Source organism: Biomphalaria glabrata, chromosome 10, assembly GCF_947242115.1.
Source record: "Biomphalaria glabrata chromosome 10, xgBioGlab47.1, whole genome shotgun sequence".
NCBI classification, from domain to species: Eukaryota; Metazoa; Mollusca; class Gastropoda; family Planorbidae; genus Biomphalaria; species Biomphalaria glabrata.
The window spans coordinates 3,391,377-3,416,991 of record NC_074720.1 but is presented as its reverse complement, the minus strand read 5'-3'; the positions used below and the strand labels follow the sequence as shown (position 1 = coordinate 3,416,991).

General features: G+C 32.7%; 1 protein-coding gene across 6 annotated transcripts; it reads left to right on the top strand.

Moving 5' to 3' along the window:
• Positions 1-550: 550 nt before the first annotated feature.
• Positions 551-24,622, top strand: LOC106076144 (X-ray repair cross-complementing protein 5-like). Of its 6 annotated transcripts, none has more exons than XM_056043592.1 (20): positions 552-702; positions 4,006-4,093; positions 4,675-4,761; positions 5,608-5,682; positions 6,227-6,274; positions 6,390-6,444; positions 7,783-7,882; positions 9,109-9,187; positions 9,557-9,664; positions 10,339-10,415; positions 10,595-10,678; positions 11,911-12,007; positions 13,635-13,749; positions 16,529-16,617; positions 16,919-17,047; positions 17,957-18,068; positions 19,401-19,562; positions 22,421-22,515; positions 23,274-23,357; positions 24,213-24,622. In XM_056043592.1, exons 2-20 carry the CDS (start codon positions 4,016-4,018, stop codon positions 24,327-24,329), a joined length of 1,791 nt encoding a protein of 596 aa, XP_055899567.1. In that variant the 5' UTR covers positions 552-702; positions 4,006-4,015; the 3' UTR covers positions 24,330-24,622. The 6 variants fall into 6 exon arrangements, with proteins under 6 accessions (XP_055899573.1, XP_055899567.1, XP_055899571.1 ...); XM_056043596.1 differs by lacking the exon at positions 552-702 and adding an exon at positions 2,107-2,266; XM_056043595.1 differs by lacking the exon at positions 552-702 and adding an exon at positions 2,373-2,591.
• The last annotated feature ends 993 nt before the right edge of the window (positions 24,623-25,615 follow it).

Below are 25,615 nucleotides of genomic sequence, written 5' to 3'. Positions count from 1 at the left end.
ACTTAAATTTAAGCTATGGGTGGCAGCTTGCACCCTTCCTGCAAAAAATCCTATGGGCGCCCATGGCAGTGATCCTAAAGAGCTCTTAGGAAGAATCAGCCTAGAGGCTTGATTTTTTTGTCGAGTATGCGACGAGCTCGTGCGATTGCCCTTGTTTTTCTCTTGGATATAGATTTGTGGATGTATCGGATTGGCCAGTTATTTCTTGGTATATTAGTGGTATATCTATGTCTTAAAAAAAAAGGGAGATTACTTTGTAAACTATGCTTATGTTATGTCCATATCAGGCTGAGCCAATAAAGAAAGCCTAATTAAACTTCTTTGTAATAATACTTATCGCATTTTGTTTTTTGATTCCCTAAATCACACACTTTCGCACTAGGTTCCAACCCCGACGCTACAGCCAATTGCCAGATCATTTTTTTTAAAAACCCATATTGATGATTGTTTTGCCATTGGTCGTTCTTTGCACAAACCTATATAATACAGACTGCAGTATTTCCTTACTGCAGCGGACTGTCAGAAAGTACATACAAAACAACCTGAACGCGGGGTGTTATTAAAATATTAGATCTATTTATGATGTAAACTGTGGTTACCGACTGTCTCTAAAATAATTAGATCTACTAGATCTAATTCTAACAGTGCACTAGGTGCAGTCTAACCTAACAGTCTGAGTAACTTTTTACTCTAGACATTGAGGTACCGGTAGATCTAAACTATAGATCTAATTATAATATAGATCTAGAGCCCTTATTAACTTATTATGCCTTATACAATACAGACATTACTCATTACTGAACTTCAAAAAAGAAGATGATTACATCCTATGCATTTTCCTAGATAAATCTAGTCATTGGTCATTGGTTTTCTTGGCTGGCTCAGGCAACCCATTCCATGCTCTAATACTTAATTATTAATACTTACTAATAGCACTAGGGAAGAAGGAGCCTAGGGCATAGAGTTACAGAGTAATCTAGACTCTAGACCTATTAACCTATTACCTAATAAGCCTTATAAGTTATAAGGCTAATAGATCTAATAGTAATAAATGAAAAACTGGCTGAGGCTGAAAGTACTGAGACTTTGTTATTGAATATTGATGAAACTATAAATAAATATTATTATTAAAACATCAAACGAAGCACATGAATTATGATGAATCATCAAATCATGATTAAGTTGATTAGCGGTTTAGCCTTAGGCCTTAGGCGGGGTTAGCCTGATTACAGATTAGGGTTTACTAAAACTAAAGGAAATTTCTACACAATTACAAATCAAATAAGAAAATATAACTGAATGTAACAAAAACTAAAGAACTTATAATAGATTTTAGAAAGAAAAAACAAACTATACGTGAACTGCAAATAAACACTACATCTATAGAACAAGTAAAGGCATATAAATATCTAGGCGTTATCATCAACAACAAGCTTTCATGGGAAGACCACCTTGGAACTCTGACAAAGAAAACAGCCCAGCGACTCTTTTTTCTATACAAACTCAACAGTTTTAAATTAAACAAGAAGATCCTTGAGACATTTTACGGCGCAACTGTACAAAATCTGCTAACATACGGAATAAGTTGTTGGCAAGGCAACGCCTCATCTAAACTGTTGCAACGTCTAGAAAACATCATTAAAAAAGCATCAAAAATTACACTCACAACATTACCACATTTAAAGGAACTTTTTGAACAAACGTGCCTAAGAAAAATCGAAAAAATCTTGGAAGACAACGGCCACCCGCTCCATCAGAACTACGCCAGGTCGTCGCGAAGTGGGCGACTGCTGTCAATCAAAACAAGAACGGAGCGGTACAAAAACTCGTTCGTACCTCACTCGGTCAGACTCTATCACCGCCACTCATTGATCAGGGAACATGGAATGCACCAAGATACCTGTGTGTAGTCGCTGAATGAACTCTTTACGTTGTGTCTGTTGTATTTATGTGTATGTTTCTGTTGTGTTGTCTTTATATGAGAAACGAGTCCTTGTAATCACAACAAATTTCCGTAAGGATCAATAAAGCAGTCTTAGTCTTAGTCTTAGTCTTAAATAAACTAAAAATGTTATTTTAAAACCTTTCTTAGGCCAATAATAGAATATATGCATCCTCTGTTGACTGTATGGGAAACATTGTGATTAAGTTAAGAAACTGGAACAGACACAAAACAGCAATGAGATTCATGACTAGAGTAGCACCTTTTTAGTAAAATCACTAAATTTAGAAAACCTTCACTGCCTTCAGGAGAGAAGACTTAAAAGTAAAGTAGCTATTAATAATAAATACTATTATATACATATATATATAAATATATACATATAACACTGAACAATAATCTTCAAATACAAAAACAAAACCTAATAAAATACTCAGAAAGACAAAGATAATAGGCTCAATAGCACATTCCTCACTCCATATATATGCTAGGACAAATTTGTACAAATGCTCCTTCTTCCCTAGTGCTATTAGTAAGTATTAATAATTAAGTATTAGAGCATGGAATGGGTTGCCTGAGCCAGCCAAGAAAACCAATGACTAGATTTATCTAGGAAAATGCATAGGATGTAATCATCTTCTTTTTTGAAGTAATGTCTGTATTTTATAAGTGTAAGATAAGATACCTACATCTAGTTAACTAGATTATTAAGATTATTGTATTTAACAATTTTCTTCATCTCTTGTTAAGTTGTTTGCATGTGAACATACGGAAGTTACTAGATCTAGATCATAAAAGTAGATTTAGAAGAGCTATATCGTATAATATAAATTTAGATCTAGTCAATCTATTCTTCTTTAATCATCTTCTTTTTTGAAGTAACGTCTGTATTATATAAGATATGGATGTAGTTTATGTACCTACATCTAGTTAACTAGATGTATTAAAACTATAATAATAATTATTAGGTCTAAGATCATACGATCATCTACTAGTACAGATCTGTGATGATTATCTATTATGGTCAGATGTGAGATGATAATCTGCATCATCTGATCATCATCATCATATTAATACTATTTATACTGTTACCTTAAGGCTTAATTAGTTTTTATAGACTGTAGACTGGTACCAGTATTTAATAATTGATTTAAAATAATTATCATACTATGTGTATATTATTATTATCAAAATTATTATCATACAATGAAAATGAAGTAGATGTCGTTATAAGTATAATAATAGTTAATAGTATGTCTAGATCTAGTAGTATTTAGTATTAGAGGTCTAGTATTACTATGTAACTATGAAGTATGATCATTTAGACAATTTTTTTACACTTATCTGTTAATCTTATAATATAACTTAAGTTGATAGATTTAGTTTATGATCAGAGTCTATAGATTATATCTATAGGCTCTGCTGCCTGGTCGTGCGGTTTGCGCGCTGGACTGTCGTTCAGATTTATCGATGGTCCCGGGTTCAAACCCTGCCCGCTCCCATCCCCTGTCGTCCTGCGGGAGGTTTGGACTAGGAAGTAATTATCTTCAACTCTGAAGGAACATCTGAAACATGTAAAACATTTTACAAACAACCATTTTTACTGACTCTATACTCTATAGCATTTAATAGATTCTAAATAATTATGTAGATCTATATTTATCAAAGTTGTTATCATACTATTCATACAAGTCTGTTGGACCGTTGGGGCACCACACAAGGTCTGTGGACCATACTTCTCCATTCCTGTCTTTTGCCTGTGATAGCCACATTGAGACAGAGATAGAAGTTGCAAAGGGTCAGATACAGAGATATATTTGTCTGATATTTTGAAAAAGGCATTAATTATTGATAATCTACATCTGTGATCTAGAAAAGGTCTGAATCTTGATCTCATAGTATAGAACTAAAACTAAGTTCTTTACAGTCAAGATCTACTAGATCTAGATGTGCAGATGATTTCATTTATTTAAGGGATTTGCTTTATTCATTTAGATTAAATGACTTTGGCTTTAGATCTATAAACTATCAGTTAAGTAAATAACCTTCACTGAATTCTGCAGAATTTAAAACATGGCTGACTTTGGTTATGCTCGATATGGTGATGAGGATGAGAACGAAGAAGATGAGGAAGGAGAAGTTGGATCATCTGTAAGTTGTGTATTAATTAAAAAGTAACTAGTAAAATAATTTGTTTTGTATCTTAGGTCCAATAGAAATCTTCATAGAGACTTGTTGATTTAACCTCAGTTAATAAAGGATTTTAAAAAATCCCAATATAGCCAATACATACCTTGCACATCACACATTGTTCAGGGCATATTATTGCTTGTATGATTTTGTTAAGAAAGATCTTTGCAATCGGTGTGAGATTAAGCTATAGTACCACTCTAAACAGTAGAAACAAAGATGCTAACTACTTCATAATAATAATAATAATACAATCTACAAAAAATAATAATTAAATCTAATTCAACGAAATAATTACAAAACACAAAACTTCAGGCTTTTAAAAAAATTATTTCTTTTATACTCACATTCTATTGCTTAATTTTTAAAAATTGTATACATGTAAATTTCTTTAATACTTGGGAATGACTTATAAAAGCTTAAATTTTGTTGATTGATTTAAAGAATTTTATATGTAAACATTTCTTTAATAAAGAGTTGACCTATAGAACTCACTTTTTTGTTACATTTTTTCCCCTCATTCTGTACAATATATTTTTCAGTCACGCCTTAATCAGAGAGATGGCCTCATTTTCTTGATTGACGCCTCCGAGTCAATGTTTGATGATTTATTCCAATTGTCTTTGAAAGTAAGTTAAAATTTGTTTTACTTATATTAATGTCAATATTGTCTATTATCATTAGAAATAACCCCTTTGTTAATAAAATGAATATTATAATGTGTTAATCAATGAAATATTGTGTAAATAAAATTGTACTACTGAATCCAGTGTAGATGGTTAGCATTGATTGTTTCGTTATTCAGATCCAGTTCGTCATAACTAACAATAGTCTGAAGGTTTAGGAAGAGTGCTGTGATCTTATCACAGTGACCTTATTTCACCACAAGGAGGCAGAAACAACAATTTTCTACTGTAGTCCATTTAATAAAATGATATATCGCTATTATAATGATTGGTTTACAAAATATATAAAACGTTATAAACAAAAAAAAGTAAGCCATCAGTGACGTAGCGGGGGGGGGGGGGGGGGGGGGGGGGAGGGGGGGAATTTGAAAATCTCCTGGTTCCCCACTTAAGGGGGGCCCCCAAATGATTGTTTTTTACATTAAATATTAAAAATTACGCAAAATGCTAGGGCCCTTAAGAGGTCACCCCCCCCCCCCCCCCCCCCCCCCGGCTCCCAAATGATGGGAAATTCCTAGCTAGGCCACTGTAAGCCATGGAGTAAACTGAAATAGGAGTTAAACATAGTGGACCTCATTCTCTAAAATGAATGGTCATGTGATGTCCATGGATAAAACAACAAAAATATGGTAATGTGATCTCCATGTTTGATTCGAATGAAGTTGTAGATTGTATAGAATATATATGAAAGTATGTGACTCAAGGGTGTTTATGATTGGTGAATGAGGTCTGTTGTGTTAAATTCAGGACAAATACTTGTGCTAATTAAACATGTTGATGATTCTATAGGCTGTGAAGTCTACCATGCAAAACAAAATCATCAGCAGTGAGAGAGATTTAATTGGAACTGTTTTCTTTGGCACTGTAAGTATTTGAATATAGAATTTGTGAATTGTGAATATTGATTATGTGAATATTGAAGATGTGAATAGAGATTCAACTGCTTAAAAAATAAAATGGAAGAAAGATAAAGTGAAAAAAAAACAACATTTGAATGGTCGAGAGGCTAAGTACGCTTGAACTTAGCTTGGCTTGGCTACCTATGAAGAGGGCTCGAGGTTCGACACCCGACTCGGGCAGAGTTGTGTTTACTGAGCGCCTAAAGGCAGCACGGAAAAACCTTCTCCTAGATACCCCCTCCCCCCACTGGTCCACAACCGAGATTGGACCAAAGCGCTCTGAGCATGCTATAAGCATGAAAGTAGTGCTATATAAAAGCCATAATTTAATTTTAATTTTTACTTTGAAATTTGAACTTATATAAAGTAATAAAGTAAAATGTAATCTTGATCATTTGTTTCATTATTTTTTACATTTGAAACAAGTGTAGATAGATGGGAGAGAAAACAATGGCTTATGAAAAAAAAATGTTTTTATTTGTTATAGTAGCAATGCTTTTTGTTTCCAGGAAAAGAAAGACAATCCCCATGACTTCAATCATATCTACATATACCAGGTAGTCTTGTCTTTCTCAAACTATACATAACTCTAGTGTTTGTCAGTTAAATGTTTAAATGTCTAGATTCTTTGCTATAGTAATAGTCTAATTATTTATTTGTAAAAAAAAACAGTCTCTTGAACAACCAGGTGCTCAGAGAATTTTAGATCTAGAAGAGTTAGAGAATAGTAAGTTTGCATTTATTACATTTCTCTTATAGACATTTTAAATTATATTAAATATGAAGTCTGTATTGTATTAGTTTAACACAACACACATCTCTACCTTGTTATAAACACTTTCTCTTAACAAGTGACACATGTACACAGAAGATCTGCAACCGACACTATACATTACATTCATCACAATGACATTGAAAGCATTTTCTAACTCAAGTTGAAAACTGAGTTGTTTTGTTTTTTGTTTTATTGTCTTTGCTAAGAATTCACAATGGGTATTGGTATTTGTTAGTTTTTTTTTATTATTATTTTTTTTTTTAGCTTTTTTGAATTTATAAGTTAATCAGTAATGTATACTTTGTTTTTTAGTAGGTGTTCTTTATCCTACCTGCAAATTTACTTAAAAATGATACATATCAAGCTAGATAACTAAATGCTTATCCTAATTGAGAAACTCAAAATAGATTTACTAAAAGACAACAAACAATTTGAGAATATAGGATGTTAAATATAATATGCTTCAAACTCAAATTTTTTAAATATGGCAAAAGAGACAATATTCTGTGGTTTTCAATTAGTTTAGTTTTTCAACATCTTATAGAGTTACTTCTCTTATTAGGCAATACAACAGTGCTATGACAATATCAGCAGATACAAAATAAAGTTATTTTCAACACAATCTCTTAGTATGCAGGGCACTGTGGCTGATAGTTTCGGACTCGAATCTCTTTTTTCTACTCTGTGGTTTACTGAAAGGGTGACTTATTTCTTAGTATGGGATTAAAATGACTTATACCTTAGTATGGGGTTAAAATGACTTATTTCTTAGTATGGGATTAAAATGACTTATTTCTTAGTATGGGATTAAAATGACTTATTTCTTAGTATGGGATTAAAATTACTTATTTCTTAGTATGGGGTTAAAATGACTTATTTCTTAGTATGGGATTAAAATGACTTATTTCTTAGTATGGGATTAAAATGACTTATCTCTTAGTATGGGATTAAAATGACTTATGTCTTAGTATGGGATTAAAATGACTTATTTCTTAGTATGGGATTAAAATTACTTATTTCTTAGTATGGTATTAAAATTACTTATTTCTTAGTATGGGATTAACAACCACAGATGTCCCAGCAAGTGATACATAGCTGCTCTACTCTTACATGACATTGTCACAACCACCCATCACCCTTCACACTATTTCTATCGTCTCTTCCAGATGTCATGCATATTTTAACATATTTTTACATTAGAAAAATCTATAAAAATCCTAAAATTTTTTTACATTACCATAAAAATTGTTTTTCAATTGAACACACATTTTTAAAAAAACATTTCACTAGATGGTATATCAACATTTGATAAAGACTTTGGTCATAGTAGAAACTATTCTCTTGGTGATGCATTCTGGACCTGTCTGGAAATGTTTTCTAAAGCTGACAGGTGGGAATGAATTTCTATACTTTATTATCACAAAAGAAAATAAAAAATTAAAACTATTTATAATTGTTTACTGATTTATAATTGTTTACTGATTTATAATTGTTTACTGATTTTCACTCAGAAAAATGCCAATTATTAAGAGTAACAAAAACTTAAAAGCAATACAAACTAACCAATGACACAGGCTTAAAACTTACAATATTAGGTTTTATAATTAATAACAAGTGTTCATGAAATCCCCATGTTTACAACTCAAAGAAGAAGATAAAACTAAAAAACTTTTCATCCCTGGATCGACCAATATTAGAATATGAGTCCTTTGTTTAGAACTCATCCCACACCCTCCCCCACCAAGCCATAACACAAACAAACTAGAACAGACATAAAATATAGCCGTGAAATTTAACAAATTTGACTAGAGTAACACCATTAGTAAAATCACTAAATTTAGAGACACCTCAGGACAGAAGACTAAAAACTAAAGTAGACAATTAATAATTACTGAACCAAAACTCTTTCAAATACAAAAACACAACATAATAAAATACTCAGAAAGACAAAGATAAAAATACATTTCTTATTCCAAATGCTAAGACAAATTCTTACAAATGTTCCTCCTTCCCTAGAGCATGAGTTGGGTGGCTGAATTAACCAAGGACATAACAGAGTTTAAGTCTCAAATTTACATCCACAATTAGATTGATACATGTATACTCATAGGCAGCGCTTTAAAAAAAAAATAGGTGCTGGTACTCAGTGATTAGGTGCCGATACTCAGTGATGGATTGCCTAGCTTTTAACTACTAATATTTTAATAATAAACTTTAAAATACAAGAAAAGTAATAATTTTTTCCCCACATTGAAAAAGGTGCCAGTACGCTGTACTGGTGTGTACTGTCACAAAAAAAAGCCCTGCTCATAGGACATAATTATCTTCTCTTCGAATGAATGTCTGAAATTGAAAAGATTCTCCATCCTTAAATTTAGTCTTTAAGAGTCACGCGGTATTTAGCTGAAAAAAAAACAAACTCTAAAAAATAAATGCAGTTTCGGTACAGTTTGATATGACTATGATATTTGAAAGATGAAACCTTACAAGCTTTGCTAATGTATTCTTAGCTCCCCACACTGCAGTATTTTCTATGTTCACCTTTCTTGCTGCCAACTTTGTGTGGTCTTATGCTGCTGTAAAAAATCTATGTTCTGACTTCTATTTTTCCGGCAGCAACAAAACCATGGGCTCCAAGAGAATTCTACTTTTTACCAACACAGATGATCCACATAGTGGCAACACCAAGCTTAAGGTAAACTGGGATTCATCATCTACTGAATTTGACATTGCAATGTCTCTTATCCTCTCAAAGTTCAAAAGACAAACATTTGTTGTTGAAATAAGAGTTTGTAACTCTAATTGTACAATAAATTTGTATACAGGGAAGCCCTGCTGTAAATGAAATACATTATCAAGTCTCGGGATTGTATATATATCATATTGCTATTCATACTTTTTATTCTTAGTTTTGAGCCATAATGCATGCGGGTATCAATTGGTTAAAACATTGAACAGCAGTAAATAAGATTTTATTATCTACATTTTTAGTTTAAAGGAAATTGACCCCTTTCTTTTTTTTTTGAAATCCAAGTTTTGATGGCTTTCAATTTTGTTTCTGCAGAATTTTGCTGAGACGAAAGCCTTTGATCTGAGCAGTAACAACATTGTCTTGGAATTGATGCATTTAAAAAAATCAGGAGAAACGTTTGATTTCAATATATTCTACAAGGTTGTATTTCCAAAAAAACAACAACACACATCTTTCGTTGTAATATTAAATTAAATTTTTGTTATGTTTCCTTTTTTACTTTAAAAATTTACATTGAATATTTAGACCTCACACTATTTTACAAAGGATTATAAACTTAGGAAAACAACTATAAAATCCCATACAATGCAAGTAAAATTTTATTGATTAGCCTTTACATATTCTAAAGAGGCCTATTAGAACCAGTATCTATTAAAGGTCTCTCAATAAAGTATGTTGCTTGAAGCTCACAGTTTAGCATTCTATGGATATACTCCTCTAGGTCATGTTTTGTTGGATTCAACTTTCATTTTGCAGAACACGTGTTGTCTGTTGCTTTCTGTTCTGAGGCCAAACATACTTCACTGATCATGTGGAAATAGCTTGTGACATGCATCCTTCGCAAAGGAGTTATAGAATGCATCTTAAATTTATTATATTACCATAAACTATTAATTTTGGGTGAAAATCATTAATATTTTGATTATGCTTCCATTTTACTCTTTTGGATAGAGAGGCATTTGATTTACGTCTGACGTGGTAGCTCCCCTTGCATTCCCTAGTTGCTTTATAAACTGAACATTATCTTTCCTTTCTGTTTTTCGCATAATTTGTGACAAATAATCAACCCATCTTCGTGTGTGTCCCTCCTACAGAAGCTGCTTTACATTAATGATGATGAGCTTACAGAATTGCCAGATCCTTCTGATAAGATTGAAGAACTTTTACAAAGGTGAGAAATAAAAAAAAAAAAATCTTAATATACAATATAAAGATGCAAGAAACATTTGTTGTTGGTCGTCTAGTTTTTCCTCATTGCTGATAAAACAAAATTAACTAGAAGATCAATTAGAAACAGGAGGGACATTATTTGTACTCAGATATTGTTTCCATGAATTTGTTGTCCCTCAGAGTTCGAGCAAAAGATCACAAGAAAAGAGCATTGAGAAGAATTCCTTTAAGTCTTGGAGAAGGTCTGAACATATCTGTTGGAGTGTAAGATCATTTAAGACTCGCTTAATCAGAACACATAGTTAAACAAAATGTTTCTTTATACACATTAAAATTCTATTTAAGAGATCGTGTTAACTGGCCTGAAAAAGCAAATTTTAAGGTCAACTGGTCAATGAAGTACACTTTTTTTTTTTTAACTCAGCCTACACAGCATGAAAAGCCATCATTACCAATTAACCCAATAGCTCCTATTTCCCATTAAGAAACACCCTTCTATTCCCTAAGCAAAGAGGGATAACTCCAAATTTAAAAAATCCTAAAAAATATTGTTTTTTGAAAAAATAATCAAATTTAAGATTTAATACATATAAACAAACAACTTCAAAAAATAAAACAATATGTCTAGTTAAAAAAAAATATATACTTTTAATACCATTAGAATATAAAAAAGCTTAAAAAAAAATACCCATTTTTCCATTTGGGGGGCTTATACACTGGGGGCTATGAGCCTGTTCGTTTGAAAAATTATTTAAACAATAAAAATCTTTCTGATTTTATTAAAAGTAGAATTGGTAATCTCCAAAATGATTTGTAATCACGCTTGCAACAAGACTAGAAGAAATCTTCTGTTTAAAAAGTTTAAAGCAATTATATTGATAGGGGATTTTAGAAATGTTCTACAACAGTATAGGGCTAAAACGGGAAAACGCTTCCAACTGCAGAAGGAGCTAATGGGTTAAAAGAAAACCGACCGCTTCCTAGAGGTGAAAAAAAAAATCCTATAATTATTAGCAAAAATCTTACTTTCCACTAATCTTAGAAGCCAAGATTCAGTGTTCAACAACAAACACCTTGACCACTATATCCCATTTCCAATATATAAAGTAGAATGTAAGGATTATGTATGTCCTGCATATAAATCAAAACCGCTTGACCAATCTTGGCATAAATGTTCTTTAGATCATGGTGGAGACGGTAGTTAATGTTTAATGTCCTTACCACAAATGGAAGGCCCTATAAATAAAAATAATACCTAATTTTATCTGAATTAAAAAACAAAACTTTTTAACAAATCTGGTAAACCCATTTTCACAGTATTTTATATTTGATATCAATATTTCAGCTAAACAGGTAAACCCATTTTCACACTCTGCTTTCATTTTCATGGCAAAGCGAAAATAAATTCTAATGGAACAATCGCCATGTTTTACATAGATCAGTAATAACTTAGAAATTTTTATTTTCTTTGTAATATTTTAAAACACTATTAACAGGTATAATTTAGTTCGGCACTGCCCAAAGCCAACATCTATTAAACTAAACAAAAAAGATAATGCAGAGCTTGTAACTCACACAAAGACATACTTACAAGTAAGTGAAGACTTCAAAGTTTGATCAAATAAAGTTTTAGGTTTCTTTTTCAGGAGCTCGTAGACAACATTGGACTGTACTGCTTCTTATTTTAATACAACATTGGACTGTACTGCTTCTTATTTTAATACAACATTGGACTGTACTGCTTCTTATTTTAGTACAACATTGGACTGTACTGCTTCTTATTTTAATACAACATTGGACTGTACTGCTTCTTATTTTAATACAACATTGCTCTTTGTTTTGCTTCCTATATTTTCTTCACCTTCACCTATCCATCATTTGGCCACCACACAAGATCTGGTGACTGTCTTTCTCCATTCCTCTTTGTCATTTACCTTGGATAGAATTTCATTCAATGACAGGCTTTTTCATTCTTTTATGATTTCTTCCCATCGCTTTCTCTGTCTGCCTCTTTGTTTTTTTTTCCTGGTACTGTTCTCTGTAGGAAAGTCTTTGCAAGCCCTTGTTTTATGGCCATAGAGCTCTAAGGTTGTGTTGTTGACAGTGGATCCAATATATTAATTTCTTCAAATTAACTTTTTTTTTTCAACATAACTAAAGTCTTCAACACACAGCACTTTTCTTTTAGATTGTCTGGAGATTTGAAACATTTGCTTGTAGTTTAATTATTGATACCTTGTTAGCAGTTATCAGGTAGAAAACTAAAATGTCAGTTTTTATTGTAGGTTATTTTTTATTTTGTTTGTGTGTATAGAACTATTATAATCAACATACAGTTCTCTATATATAAAGTAAATGAAATGCACCGGTAGATACAATCCAATGACTAAGTTGACACAAACAGTCCTTCAAAAAAATTATTTGTATAATATGACAGTTCTGATCCGTTCATTAATATAGAGGTGCTTCTAATTACGTCCTTTAAAGCTTGGAAGAATCTTTATCCCTTTGCGGTGCAGCAAGGGATGGTGAGTAGGCTTAATTAATATTTACTTTATCTTGCGGGAATGGAAATGTGTACTACTCTTTCATTGCTTATGGGGAACATCACAATGCAGGGAAAAAGTGGCTCTGTTTAGATCCACTCGGAGAGCGAGCATGAAAGATGGGTCCTGGATCACATATACCATACACAACAGTAGTAGAAAGAAAGGTGAAAATGCAATGGCACCTGTGACCACGGTTGTGTATCAAGGATTGACCTCTTTAGTCACACAAGAAGTTGCAAAGGGAAAAGATGGTCCCTCGAGACGTAAAATGTCAGAGCTATTCAGACTTACTAATGAACAGGGAAATACCTTTTATGAAAAACACAATAACTAGACTAGGCTTGATTACAAAATACAAGTATATCTTCTCAGAACATTATCTATTCTCATCTCTTCCAAAAGTTATATTGAGTGATGTCCCCCTTTTGAAAGTATTCATTAAAGGTCATCAGCCATTATAATTATAGAACAATCCTATTACGTTTTAATAAAGGTACTCCTCATAAATTTATAATTATAGAACAATCCAATTTCATTTTAATAAAGATACTCCTCATAAATGGGTTTAATATACAGTCACTCATGTAAGAGTTGGTAAATATATACATTTGGCCAACAGTTTATTGTAAACATATTTAAACCTAACTTTTTTTGTCTGGGTTTTTGTCTAGGAGACTGGAGAGGTGCTCATGCCTCAAGACCTCAAGAAATCTCAGACTTACGGTGGGCGTAAAATTTGTTTTGAAAATGACGAAGTTGCTGAGATGAAAAAATTTGGAGAGCCAGGTACGAAAATTTAATTCACTGATAGGTCCAAACAATACATTTTGTTCATTGATAGATCCAAACAATAAATTTTGTTTATTGATAGATCCAAACAATACATTTTGTTCATTGATAGATCCAAACAATACATTTTGTTCACTGATAGGTCCAAACAATAAATTTTGTTCATTGATAGATCCAAACAATACATTTTGTTCACTGATAGGTCCAAACAATAAATTTTGTTCACTGATAGGTCTAAACAATAAATTTTGTTCACTGATAGGTCTAAACAATACATTTTGTTCACTGATAGGTCCCAACAATACATTTTGTTCACTGATAGGTCTAAACAATACATTTTGTTCACTGATAGGTCCCAACAATACATTTTGTTCACTGATAGGTCCAAACAATAAATTTTGTTCACTGATAGGTCCAAACAATACATTTTGTTTACTAATAGGTCCAAACAATACATTTTGTTCACTGATAGGTCCAAACAATACATTTTGTTTACTGATAGGTCCCAACAATACATTTTGTTTACTGATAGGTCCAAACAATACATTTTGTTCACTGATAGGTCCCAACAATACATTTTGTTCACTGATAGGTCCAAGCAATACATTTTGTTTACTGATAGGTCCAAACAATACATTTTGTTCCCTGATAGGTCTAAACAATACATTTTGTTCATTGATAGGTCCCAACAATACATTTTGTTCACTGATAGGTCCCAACAATACATTTTGTTCACTGATAGGTCCAAGCAATACATTTTGTTTACTGATAGGTCCAAACAATACATTTTGTTCACTGATAGGTCTAAACAATACATTTTGTTCACTGATAGGTCCAAGCAATAAATTTTGTTCTTGATAGGTCTAAACAATACATTTTGTTCACTGATAGGTCCAAACAATACATTTTGTTTATTGATAGGTCCAAACAATACATTTTGTTTACTGATAGGTCCAAACAATACATTTTGTTCACTGATAGGTCCAAACAATACATTTTGTTCACTGATAGGTCCAAGCAATAAATTTTGTTCACTGATAGGTCCAAACAATAAATTTTGTTCACTGATAGGTCCAAACAATACATTTTGTTCACTGATAGGTCCAAGCAATAAATTTTGTTCATTGATAGGTCTAAACAATAAATTTTGTTTATTGATAGGTCTAAACAATACATTTTGTTCACTGATAGGTCCAAACAATAAATTTTGTTCACTGATAGGTCCAAACAATACATTTTGTTCACTGATAGGTCCAAGCAATAAATTTTGTTCATTGATAGGTCTAAACAATAAATTTTGTTTATTGATAGGTCTAAACAATACATTTTGTTCACTGATAGGTCCAAACAATACATTTTGTTCACTGATAGATCCAAGCAATAAATTTTCTTCACTGATAGGTCCAAGCAATAAATTTTGTTCATTGATAGGTCCAAACAATAAATTTTGTTCACTGATAGATCCAAGCAATACATTTTGTTCACTGATAGGTCCAAGCAATAAATTTTGTTCATTGATAGGTCTAAACAATAAATTTTGTTTATTGATAGATCTAAACAATACATTTTGTTCACTGATAGGTCTAAACAATACATTTTGTTTACTGATAGGTCCAAACAATAAATTTTGTTTACTGATAGGTCCAAACAATACATTTTGTTCACTGATAGGTCCAAGCAATACATTTTGTTCACTGATAGGTCCAAGCAATAAATTTTGTTTACTGATAGGTGCAAACAATACATTTTGTTCACTGATAGGTCCAAACAATACATTTTGTTTACTGATAGGTCCAAACAATAAATTTTGTTTACTGATAGGTCCAAACAATACATTTTGTTCACTGATAGGTCCAAACAATACATTTTGTGTTTATGTTTTCTGGGTGTGGATGCTTTTTTTGTATTAATCAATTTACTTAAAATTACCTCTTCATATTCTTGTGTATAACTCGCTGATCCCTTTCCTTGGTAATAATTCTTTGAAATATTTAAGCCATGTAAAAAATCATCTATAAAAACATGCTCAGAGCAATAGAGAACATAATAACTTTATAAACTAAGTACGTTTATAAATTTGGAATGCTCACTACAACATAAAAATTGTTTTTAAAAATGTGTTGATATTGTAGTAGAAAAGAAAAAAAAATACACATTCGTTAAAAACATGAACAGATAAAAGACCTGTAATCTTATTGGAGGAGTTAAAAAATCTGCCATAATAATCATTTATACTATACATTTGGACTGGCTATGAGATGACAATAGATAAGGTTAGGGTTAGTGACTTTTAGATAAGGCTGGGCAGCAATTTAACTTATAAGGAAATACAAATAACTTATGTCAACTATACTATAAAAAAATGTGAAAAAATACATACAAATATAAAATATTTGAAAAATATAAAACAGTAGGCCTAGTAATAAAGCCTAAATTTATTTTTTTTTTCTACTGGGACAAATAAGTACAATATACATTTCTAATTAATTTTGAGTTGACTAAATGAAAGAATTAATTAATTAAAATATGTAATTAACTAGAATAAAAAAAAAATAAACAGACACAATTAAGAGATAATATGAAGTTGTATATTTTTTCTTTCAGGACCATTGATGAGATTAGACATCTTAAATTTTTTAAATACTTGCATAAAATTGTGTTAGTTTTGACTCAGCTCATTATTCAGCATAGTTTCAATTGGTCTAATCAAATGCAATCTGTCTTGAGAATGTTTCTGTTGGTTTACCATGTTTCGAATTGTCTGCTTTGACTCCAGGTCTGTACTTGATGGGATTCAAACCTACAGCTTGTCTAAAGAAATATTTCTTTGTCAAGCCCGGACAGTTTATTTACCCTGATGAAAATGTAAGTCTGCTATATGCTAAATATTTTAAAATAGTTTTCTTATTTGCAGAGAAATCAAACTTAAATATGAAATATAAAAACTCATTTGATACTCAAGTAATAACTCAGGGTGTATGTTAACTATTTTGGGTGTTAGTTTCTTAAGTTATGTAGGTCACAGCTGGGGCTGCTTAGCCACTGGAAATACTGCATCCCTCATTAATCTTCAAACACAAAGACAAACCTTATGATAGAGTTAGAATAAAAATGTAGTCATTTGTCGTTAAAAATAATTACCTTTTTGTGGTCATCTACTTTTCAGAAAACGGCTGGCAGCACAACTTTGTTCACTGCACTGCTTCAAAAATGTTTGGACAGAGATGTGACGCCAATCTGTAAATATATTCCTGGCAACAATTTCCCTCCAAGATTTGTAACACTGTTGCCTCAGGTGAGTGATTCTGGCTAGAGAGTGTACTTTTTACTTCCGTATTTGTCAGGTAATTAACCCCCAGCTTAATGCACCCAGTAACTTGCACAAAGCTTTTATCATGGTCAGTGCTCTCAAAGGTTTTAAGTTAACAACTCAAGAGAAATGCCAATATTGTTGACTCCTTTGCTTGTCTTTTTCTTTTCCCAATCTCTCTTTAACTATGTCTTGTAAAGAAAAAAGACATCAAAATGAAATATTTTTAAAAGTCGTAATTTTAAAAATATTTTGTAGTCTTCTATTTTCTAAAAAAAAAAAGTACTTAGTCAAATTCTGTTAAACATTCGGCCTCTAAACATTCTACTCCCCCCCTCGTCTCTTTTCATAAACTTACAAAGATAAAAGCTCTAACTGCTCTCCTTTGTTCTAAAAATAGTTTATCGTGACGCTAGCAAAGAAAAAAAAGGTTTAGCAATACATTTGTCATACAGAAATCTAGCCTCTCAGACTTAAAATCAAATTCAGTTTCAAGTTTTATTTGACCCCTTGCTGTAGTTTACATAGATAATAAATGTTTACTAACATTATAGATTTGTTTATGATTTGCTTGCTATAGTTTACATAGATAATAAATGTTTACTAACATTATAGATTTGTTTATGATTTGCTTGCTATAGTTTACATAGATAATAAATGTTTACTAACATCATTATAGATTTGTTTATGATTTGCTTGCTATAGTTTACATAGATAATAAATGTTTACTAACATCATTATAGATTTGTTTATGATTTGCTTGCTATAGTTTACATAGGTAATAAATGTTTACTAACATGATTATAAATTTGTTTATGATTAGTTTGCTGTCATATTGTATCTAATACAGCCTTTGTTACTTTTATAGCTGACTTTTTTTTTTTTTTTTTGCAGAAAGAAGAAATAGATGAGCACAAGGTTCAAGTCACACCTCCAGGCTTTCATGTTATTTTTCTGCCCTTTGCTGACGATTTTCGCAAATTGAACTACGATGCAAAACCTAAAGGTACTCTTTTCTCAGTGATATCACAATATATAAAATACAATAATGATTAAAGATACACTTAGCCCAAAGATCTCCAGAGCAGGGCACACTTCTCCCGAGTACCCCAAGACACCGATAACTAACAGAAAATAATATATACAGTTCACAACACAAGTCCAGTGGTCAAGCTGGTAACTCAGGAGCAAGTGGCAACTAAATGCATTTTACATGCCCTTATATAAATGTCTCAAGGGGAATCTTTTCTGTCTTTTCAATAGCTCAAAAATAGTTAACCTCCCCATTATGTCACACGCAGACTTAATATAAAAATACTTATACATTTAAGAAAAAAATTACGTAATGCTCAACTTTCATGCTATAATATAGGTCATTCAGTGCTGCTGGTTTAATTTCTTTTGTGGACCCATGTGGGGGGAGGAAGCATCTGAGAGAAAGTTTTTGTGCTATCTAGACACACAACTGAGTCGGGATTCAAACCCGAGCCCTCCCTTAATAGGCAGCCAAGTGGTTGTATGCACTTGTAATCTCTGTTTCAGATCTTTTTTACAATTTTTTTTTGCTCACTTTACACTTTGCAGTACAAAATTTGTTTAATTTCTTTATAAAGATTTTATGCTTTTATATCATTTAATGTGTTTATTATTGGATGACAATAGTAATATTAATTATTAAGGCATTGTCTTTGATTTTGAAAGTTAAGGGTGACTGCAGTATTTCGCATGATTGCTCAAACCCATTTGCAAGCTGCATATTTTGTATCAACTGATGCAGATCAAGCGGTTGTCCTGATCTATTGGTTCTGTTTTCATCTTCTGCCCCTGTCTTCAGCTTGGAATTTTCTTTTGGCTTCAAATGTTTTTAGCGACCTTCATGAGAGCTCTCCAGCTGTCTTATTTCAGAGGCCATCTGCTGTCAGCTGCTTTTCTCTATACCAGTGGGGCAAAATGGCGCCTGAGTTGATCAATATAGCACTTCCGAGGAGCATCTCTAATACATTACTCTCCTTAAATCTTGTCAAAAAAAAATCGCCTTTAGTGGATGACAATAATCTATAGATCACCAACCACAACCTTATCTGTGTTAAAATGTGCTAAACTTACTTTACTTCGCTTCCTTACGTATGCCATATTTCTGGTCTCATGACTTCTTAACTCTTTCTCTCCGTAATTATTTACCATATTCTGGTGGAGTCAATGCTGATATCGTCAGTTAGGAGAGAAAGAGTTAACAAAAGTTTACAATGTCTTAGCTGGTAGACACTCTAAAATGCCAGAAAATTCTCTTTAATTGTCACTCAAATATAGTTTGACCTAAGTTTATTTTGTATTGCAGCCACCAAGGAACAGATCGACAAAGCTAAAGAAGTGATTAAAAAACTGAACTTTAAGTTCTCAAGTGACAATTTTGAAAATCCAGTCCTGCAGAAGCATTGGAGGAACATAGAAGCCTTGGCATTGAAACGAGTTGACCTGGAAGAATTTGTGGATCATACAAGTAAGTTCACAACCCCTCCCTTGCTGGATAAAAAAAGATATATTGACTAAAGGAACATCTGAATGCAATAAGCCATGTAATAAGATGCACACTTGTTGCTAATAACAATGGACGTTGTTTTTCGACATTGTCATCCGAGATCACAGTGGTCTATTTTAGCGAAGCTAAAAATAGTTCAGGAGTACTAATGTGTAAACATTCTTTCAGATTCTCTGTTTTTCTAGAGCTAAAAATAATATTGTTTGTAAAATGTTTTATATGTTTCGGATGTTCCTTCAGAGTTGAAGATAATTACTTCCTAGTCCAAACCTCCCGCAGGACAACGGGGGATGGGAGCGGGCAGGGTTTGAACCCGGGACCATCGATGAATCTGAACGACAGTCCAGCGTGCAAACCGCACGACCAGGCAGCCATTGGGTGGTATAAAAGGAGGCAACAGAGAATGTTTTGGCAGTCAGTTGTTCATTTACATTCTGTTTCAGTATTCAAAGTGTATTCTCTGTGTGGATTCCTTGATTCAATGTATTTATATTGTGTCTGTTGAAAGAATTTATTGTGCCAGTGTCTTCCACAAATCAAGTTTGTGCAATACAATTATTGAATTAAATTTGGTACAGTGTTTCTGCATTCTATCTAATGAATCCACAACGCCTAGATCTAGAATAATTTACTGTGTGAAAAACCACACAGCACCAGAGTGACAAGAAGAAATGTTTTATTAAGATTAGATTGTCATATTTTTGTCTTTAACTCCAGAATTATTTTCCCCTTTTGGACGGAATTAATGTTTTTGGCCATTCGGAGTGAAAGATTGCTTTGATTAAACTTGTACAACTTTTTTGTTTTTATACAAAATGATATATTTAGTATAGAATAAAAAGGAATGCATGCCCTTTTTATATAGCACATAGCAATTATTATAAAACAAAAATTTCATTTAATTTGAACATTTAAAATAAAATCTTACAGACTGTGAAAAAGCAGATCTAGATCTAGACCTGATCTTAGAAAAAAATTATGGTCCATATTGAAAATAACATTTTTTTTTTAGCATATTTCTCCATATTGTTACAAAACTTTCTATAGAAAACACAGCTGAAACACATAAAATGGACATTTTGAGCTAATTATCCATGACACTACTATTGGAAAACTGAAAACTGACCACCTTGGACGAGCAACAGCTCTGGGTCTATACTAGATCTAGGAAATATATTATGATCCTAAGTAGAAAAATAATTATTATTTACGATATTTATTAATATTTCCACATAACTTTATATGAAAACCATTTAAAATATATAAAAAGAATGTTCATTATCACCATCATCCAGAACATAAATCTAAAGAAAATAGAGCCTTTTTAAGATCCCACTCTTTCAAAAAATCTTTCACTGTAAAAACACAATGATAGAAGGAAATTCTGGATGTTTAGCCAAAGGAAACTATTCTAGATAATATTTTAAGCCCCCGGACCATGGCCCCCCAATATTGACACTGTCATCATGACTTCACACAACATAAAACAATGCTAAGGCACCCCTGTAATAATGCAGTGAGTACCCAGTCACATAGGTGTGACTGTGACTGGCAACACTATTGCAGACTCCTTGGCCCACCAGGGAGGGCAAATTCCACCCACTGAACAGGCTGTAAGTTTTCATCATGCTCTGGCTATAATTCAAAAAATAGAAATGGAAAAGTGGTTTGAGTGCTGGGACAAGTCCCAAAAAGCCTGTGGAGTCTGGGAGCGTATGAGGCGCCCTGACCGCACTTCCCCGTGGTAAAGGCTGTCCATGCCTGAGCAAGCTATTATAGCACAGTGCAGGACAGGCCATTGTCCTGTTGGCTCTTATTTCTCACGCTATGGCTGCGGGGAAGAAGAGGAAACCATGCCTCATATCCTGTTTGACTGCCCCAGACTTGCTGATCTCCGTCTCGACAGGTCTGGGAAACCGAAAATTCTCGACCTGTATGGCGACATTTAGCAAGACAGCAGGGTTTCTGTCCAGGGCTTTGCAGAAGAGGATTTGAGCCTCTCAAGCCCTCACTCAAATGGAGTTTGATGATGATGAATAATTAAAAACATATACTGGAGAAAATTATTTTTCCACCTATTGACAGAAATGTTTTTTTTTCACATTTGTACATTCTGCCCTGTTATGATTAAACTTCAATAACATTTTTGTTTGTAATAAAAAAAACTTTACTTTTGGCATAGAATTATAGGAGAATGCAAGCTCCTTTTATATATAACACAAATTATTGTTTTTTTAGCCAAAAATTAATCTGATTTAATTGTGTCAAATCAACGATAGTATCTGGTATCCATAATTAGGAGAGAAAAAGTTAAAGCTTATTAAGAATTGAGACAATATGTAATGAATGTTATAAAAGCACATTAAAAGTGTGACATGTAAAACACATGAAAGAATACTTAATATTCAAATGACTTACTTGATTATCTCAGATACTAAAACCAGTGACTTTCTTTACCATTAGTTTTATAAGCAGACCTTTGTTTGATTACTGAAGAGACTTTGTTTGATTACTGAAGAGACTTTAATTACTGAAGAGACTTTGTTTGATTACTGAAGAGTTTGTTTGATTACAGAAGAGACTTTGTTTGATTACTGAAGAGACTTTGTTTAATTACAGAAGAGACTTTGATTACTGAAGAGACTTTGTTTGATTACTAATTACTGAAGAGACTTTGTTTGATTACTGAAGAGACTTTGTTTGATTACTAATTACTGAAGAGACTTTGTTTGATTACTGAAGAAACTTTGTTTGATTACTAATTACTGAAGAGACTTTGTTTGATTACTGAAGAAACTTCTTTGTTTTCTTCTTATCAGTGCCCCCAACAGAAGCTTTAATGAAAAGAGCGGGAAAAGTTTTGGAAGAGTTTAAGGATTTGGTTTTCCCTTCAGACTACTACCAGAAGACAAAGGTAACAAGAAAACCATACAAAAATTATTTGTTTTAAATCACAAAGCCCATATTAAGTGTAATTAGTTTGGATTAGTCAATTAGTTTGGATCAGTCGTGTAGTTATATGTACGATTGACTTAGACGTATTAATCTGTGGGATTAGAAATATTTTTACTAATTGTTTTTTGTTTAGCTTTTAGCACTATGATCCTATCACTGGTCAGGACCAGTTGTGAAAGGAGGAGGGAAGAAGGGGGTATCTTTTTGAATGTTTACATATTAGATTTTTAAATGCATAAAAGAAAATGTTCACAATAATAATAATAATACAAAAATATTTAACTTTCTTTGATCTAGAGCTAGATTGATAGTAAAGAAAAAGGGGCATGTCTATCAAGATCTCAAGAGTATGAGAGATTTATGGACTATGTTCTGATAGGGTTAGGGTTGTATTATTTTATTCTGTCTCCAAGACGGTAACTGGCAAACCTAAGGCACCTTGCAGCACATAATGCAACACCCTGGCAGAGTTTGCATCATTGCTGATCCCAAACTGTATTCACACTTGCCATTCTTTTAGAATATCAGTTGTATGAAGAGGGGCAGCTGCTGTGTGGGTGACATCGTTCTGACCATAGCTAATGTTAAGGCATTCATCTCATATCCATCAGATGATCCATAGTTGCCTCACGACCGAAGGAGGCCATATGTATATATACTACACTAATGTTGTAATTAGTGGGCCCTTGTCTTTTAACTTTTTTTTTTTTTCCCAAGGCTTCTAGCAGTGCAGCCAAGAAAGCTAAGACTGAAGACGCTTTAATAGACATAGATATCAAAGAAGAGGCTCGTGCTGGAAGGGTAAGAGACTTTTATAAAGTCATTGGTAGAAACATTACTGGGTAAAAAGGGGCCTACAGAATTTTCATCCACATTGCATTGTCTCTGACTCTTCCTTGACTTTTATCTCACCAAGGAAACAATATTTAGTGCTCCCTCAAACCTTTGTATTGTTGTTTTTTCATAATGCATTTTGAAAGATTAGAACCTTTAGTAAAATTACTAAATCCTTCAGGACAGAAGACTCAAAAGTAAAGTTGCAATTATACATAAAGCACTGAACCATAATCTTCAAATACAAAATTTAATAAAATACTCTGAAAGACACAAAGATAAAGGCAAATTCCTCCATCCCATACAAGAATCTAGAAAATACATTGAGACTAAACTTTAGTAAGCCACAGATCCTTTGCTAGGTTTTTAAAAATAGTTTCTCTCAGATAGTGTTCTAAAATTATGTAACTTTTGTAGAACTGGAACAGATATATACATTTTTTTTCTATCATTTATTTTATCAAATTGCAAACCCTCAATTGAATAGAGTTTGATGATGAATTGTTGTTGCTTGGTATTACAATAGAAAAAGGGGTGAAAATGCAACCACGCCTGGTGATAACATATGCCCTACCTGTGACCGCATCTGTGTATCAAGGATTGGCCTTTTTAGTCACACAAGAAGTTGCAAAGGGAAAAGATAATCTCTTGAGACGTAAAATGGCACAGACTCCACACAAGATTTAAGTTCATAGTGACTTTACACTTGATAATCTTAGATTTTACCATGACTAACTTGTGGTGTCTTATATTTCAGCTTTTATTTTGTCCTTTTTTTCTATCACGTTAAATTGTGTTCTCTTCTTTTCCACTCCTCTCCAGCTGACTAAACTGACGGTGCCTATACTGAAAGAAATCATCAAGAAACATAAGATAGCAACAACAGCCACGAGGAAGAATGACCTCATCGATGCAATCGTCCAACATTTTGGAGTTTAAAGAAAACATTTTGTTAACATGTTTATTTCTTTCATGTCATTCCTGAACAGAGTGATTCACAAATTGTTGTTAGATTTAAGAATTATATCTCTAGCAGATTGTTAGTTGTTGTTTTTTTCCACACTATTTCACTATGTACAGTTGTGATGTTTGTTCAATATTGCAGACCTCTATGTTCACTGGAATATGTTTTACATTTAGTGCCATGTTGAGTTTTAAGATACTGGTTAATGTTATGTACATTAACAAATTGACTGAACTGTAGTAAAACAAATACAATTCTGAATTCTAAAGTTTGTCTTTTATTATTTTTTTTTTACATTGACTAGAAATTTTGTCTTGAACTCAGTTGGATTTTTCTGTGTTAGAATTGATGTGATCAGCAATGTGATAATTTAAAAATGGCTGAGTTATCAAAAAGTGTTGCTTAGATCTTAGAAATTTTTACCATTCCTCAAGGGGCTGTTTTTGTGGAAGACACCTGCACAGCTGATGTGATACAAAGAAGGAATTTGTGGAAGTTTTCCAGGTGTGCTTGGCCTTTGGCCTCGCCTCACCACAGCAACTTGGGATATACGCCATTGGAAATGGGGAAGTAAAGAATTTACCGCTGCTTGAATCCCAGACAGAACAGTTGTTCGGATAAACCAGTGTTTCCCGGAACACTAGGGCCTAAATAGGTGTTCCACGAACTACTGGAGTAATTAACTAGTTGGCCACCATGTGAATTAATCTAAAAAAAAAAAAAAGCCATGTGTTCCTTTAATTACTCAGAATGTGCCAAGTGCTCTGATACGGTAAAAGTTTGGGAAACACTGAGATAAACGAATGGAGGGGCTCGACTCTTACAATAATAACCAAGAAAAAAGAAAAGAGTGTTACTTAACTATAAAAAAAACATGAGAAATTAAAGTGTTTGGTGCTGAGGTCACCAAGAACTGAGACTTCCTCATGTCTCTTGTGTGAAAACAATGAGAGAGAAATATAGTTCTTTCACAAAAAATAATTTTATCATCTTAAGTATCAGAAAATCATAATGAAATGAGAATGCTGACCCCACTTCTTCTTCTTCTAGCCAGCTTTATTGCTGCTGAGCTGTGAGCTCTTTTGCAGACTGTGCCAAGGAAAAAAAGTGTGCTTTATTAAACCGAAATTGTGTTATTTATACACAGCATTTTTGTATTGGTATAAGTAATGAAATTGTTTTTAAAAAATGCCATTTTGAGAAAAAAAAATTTGACTATGCAGCTAGCTGTTCAATCCAACTACCTAAACAAGAACTTATG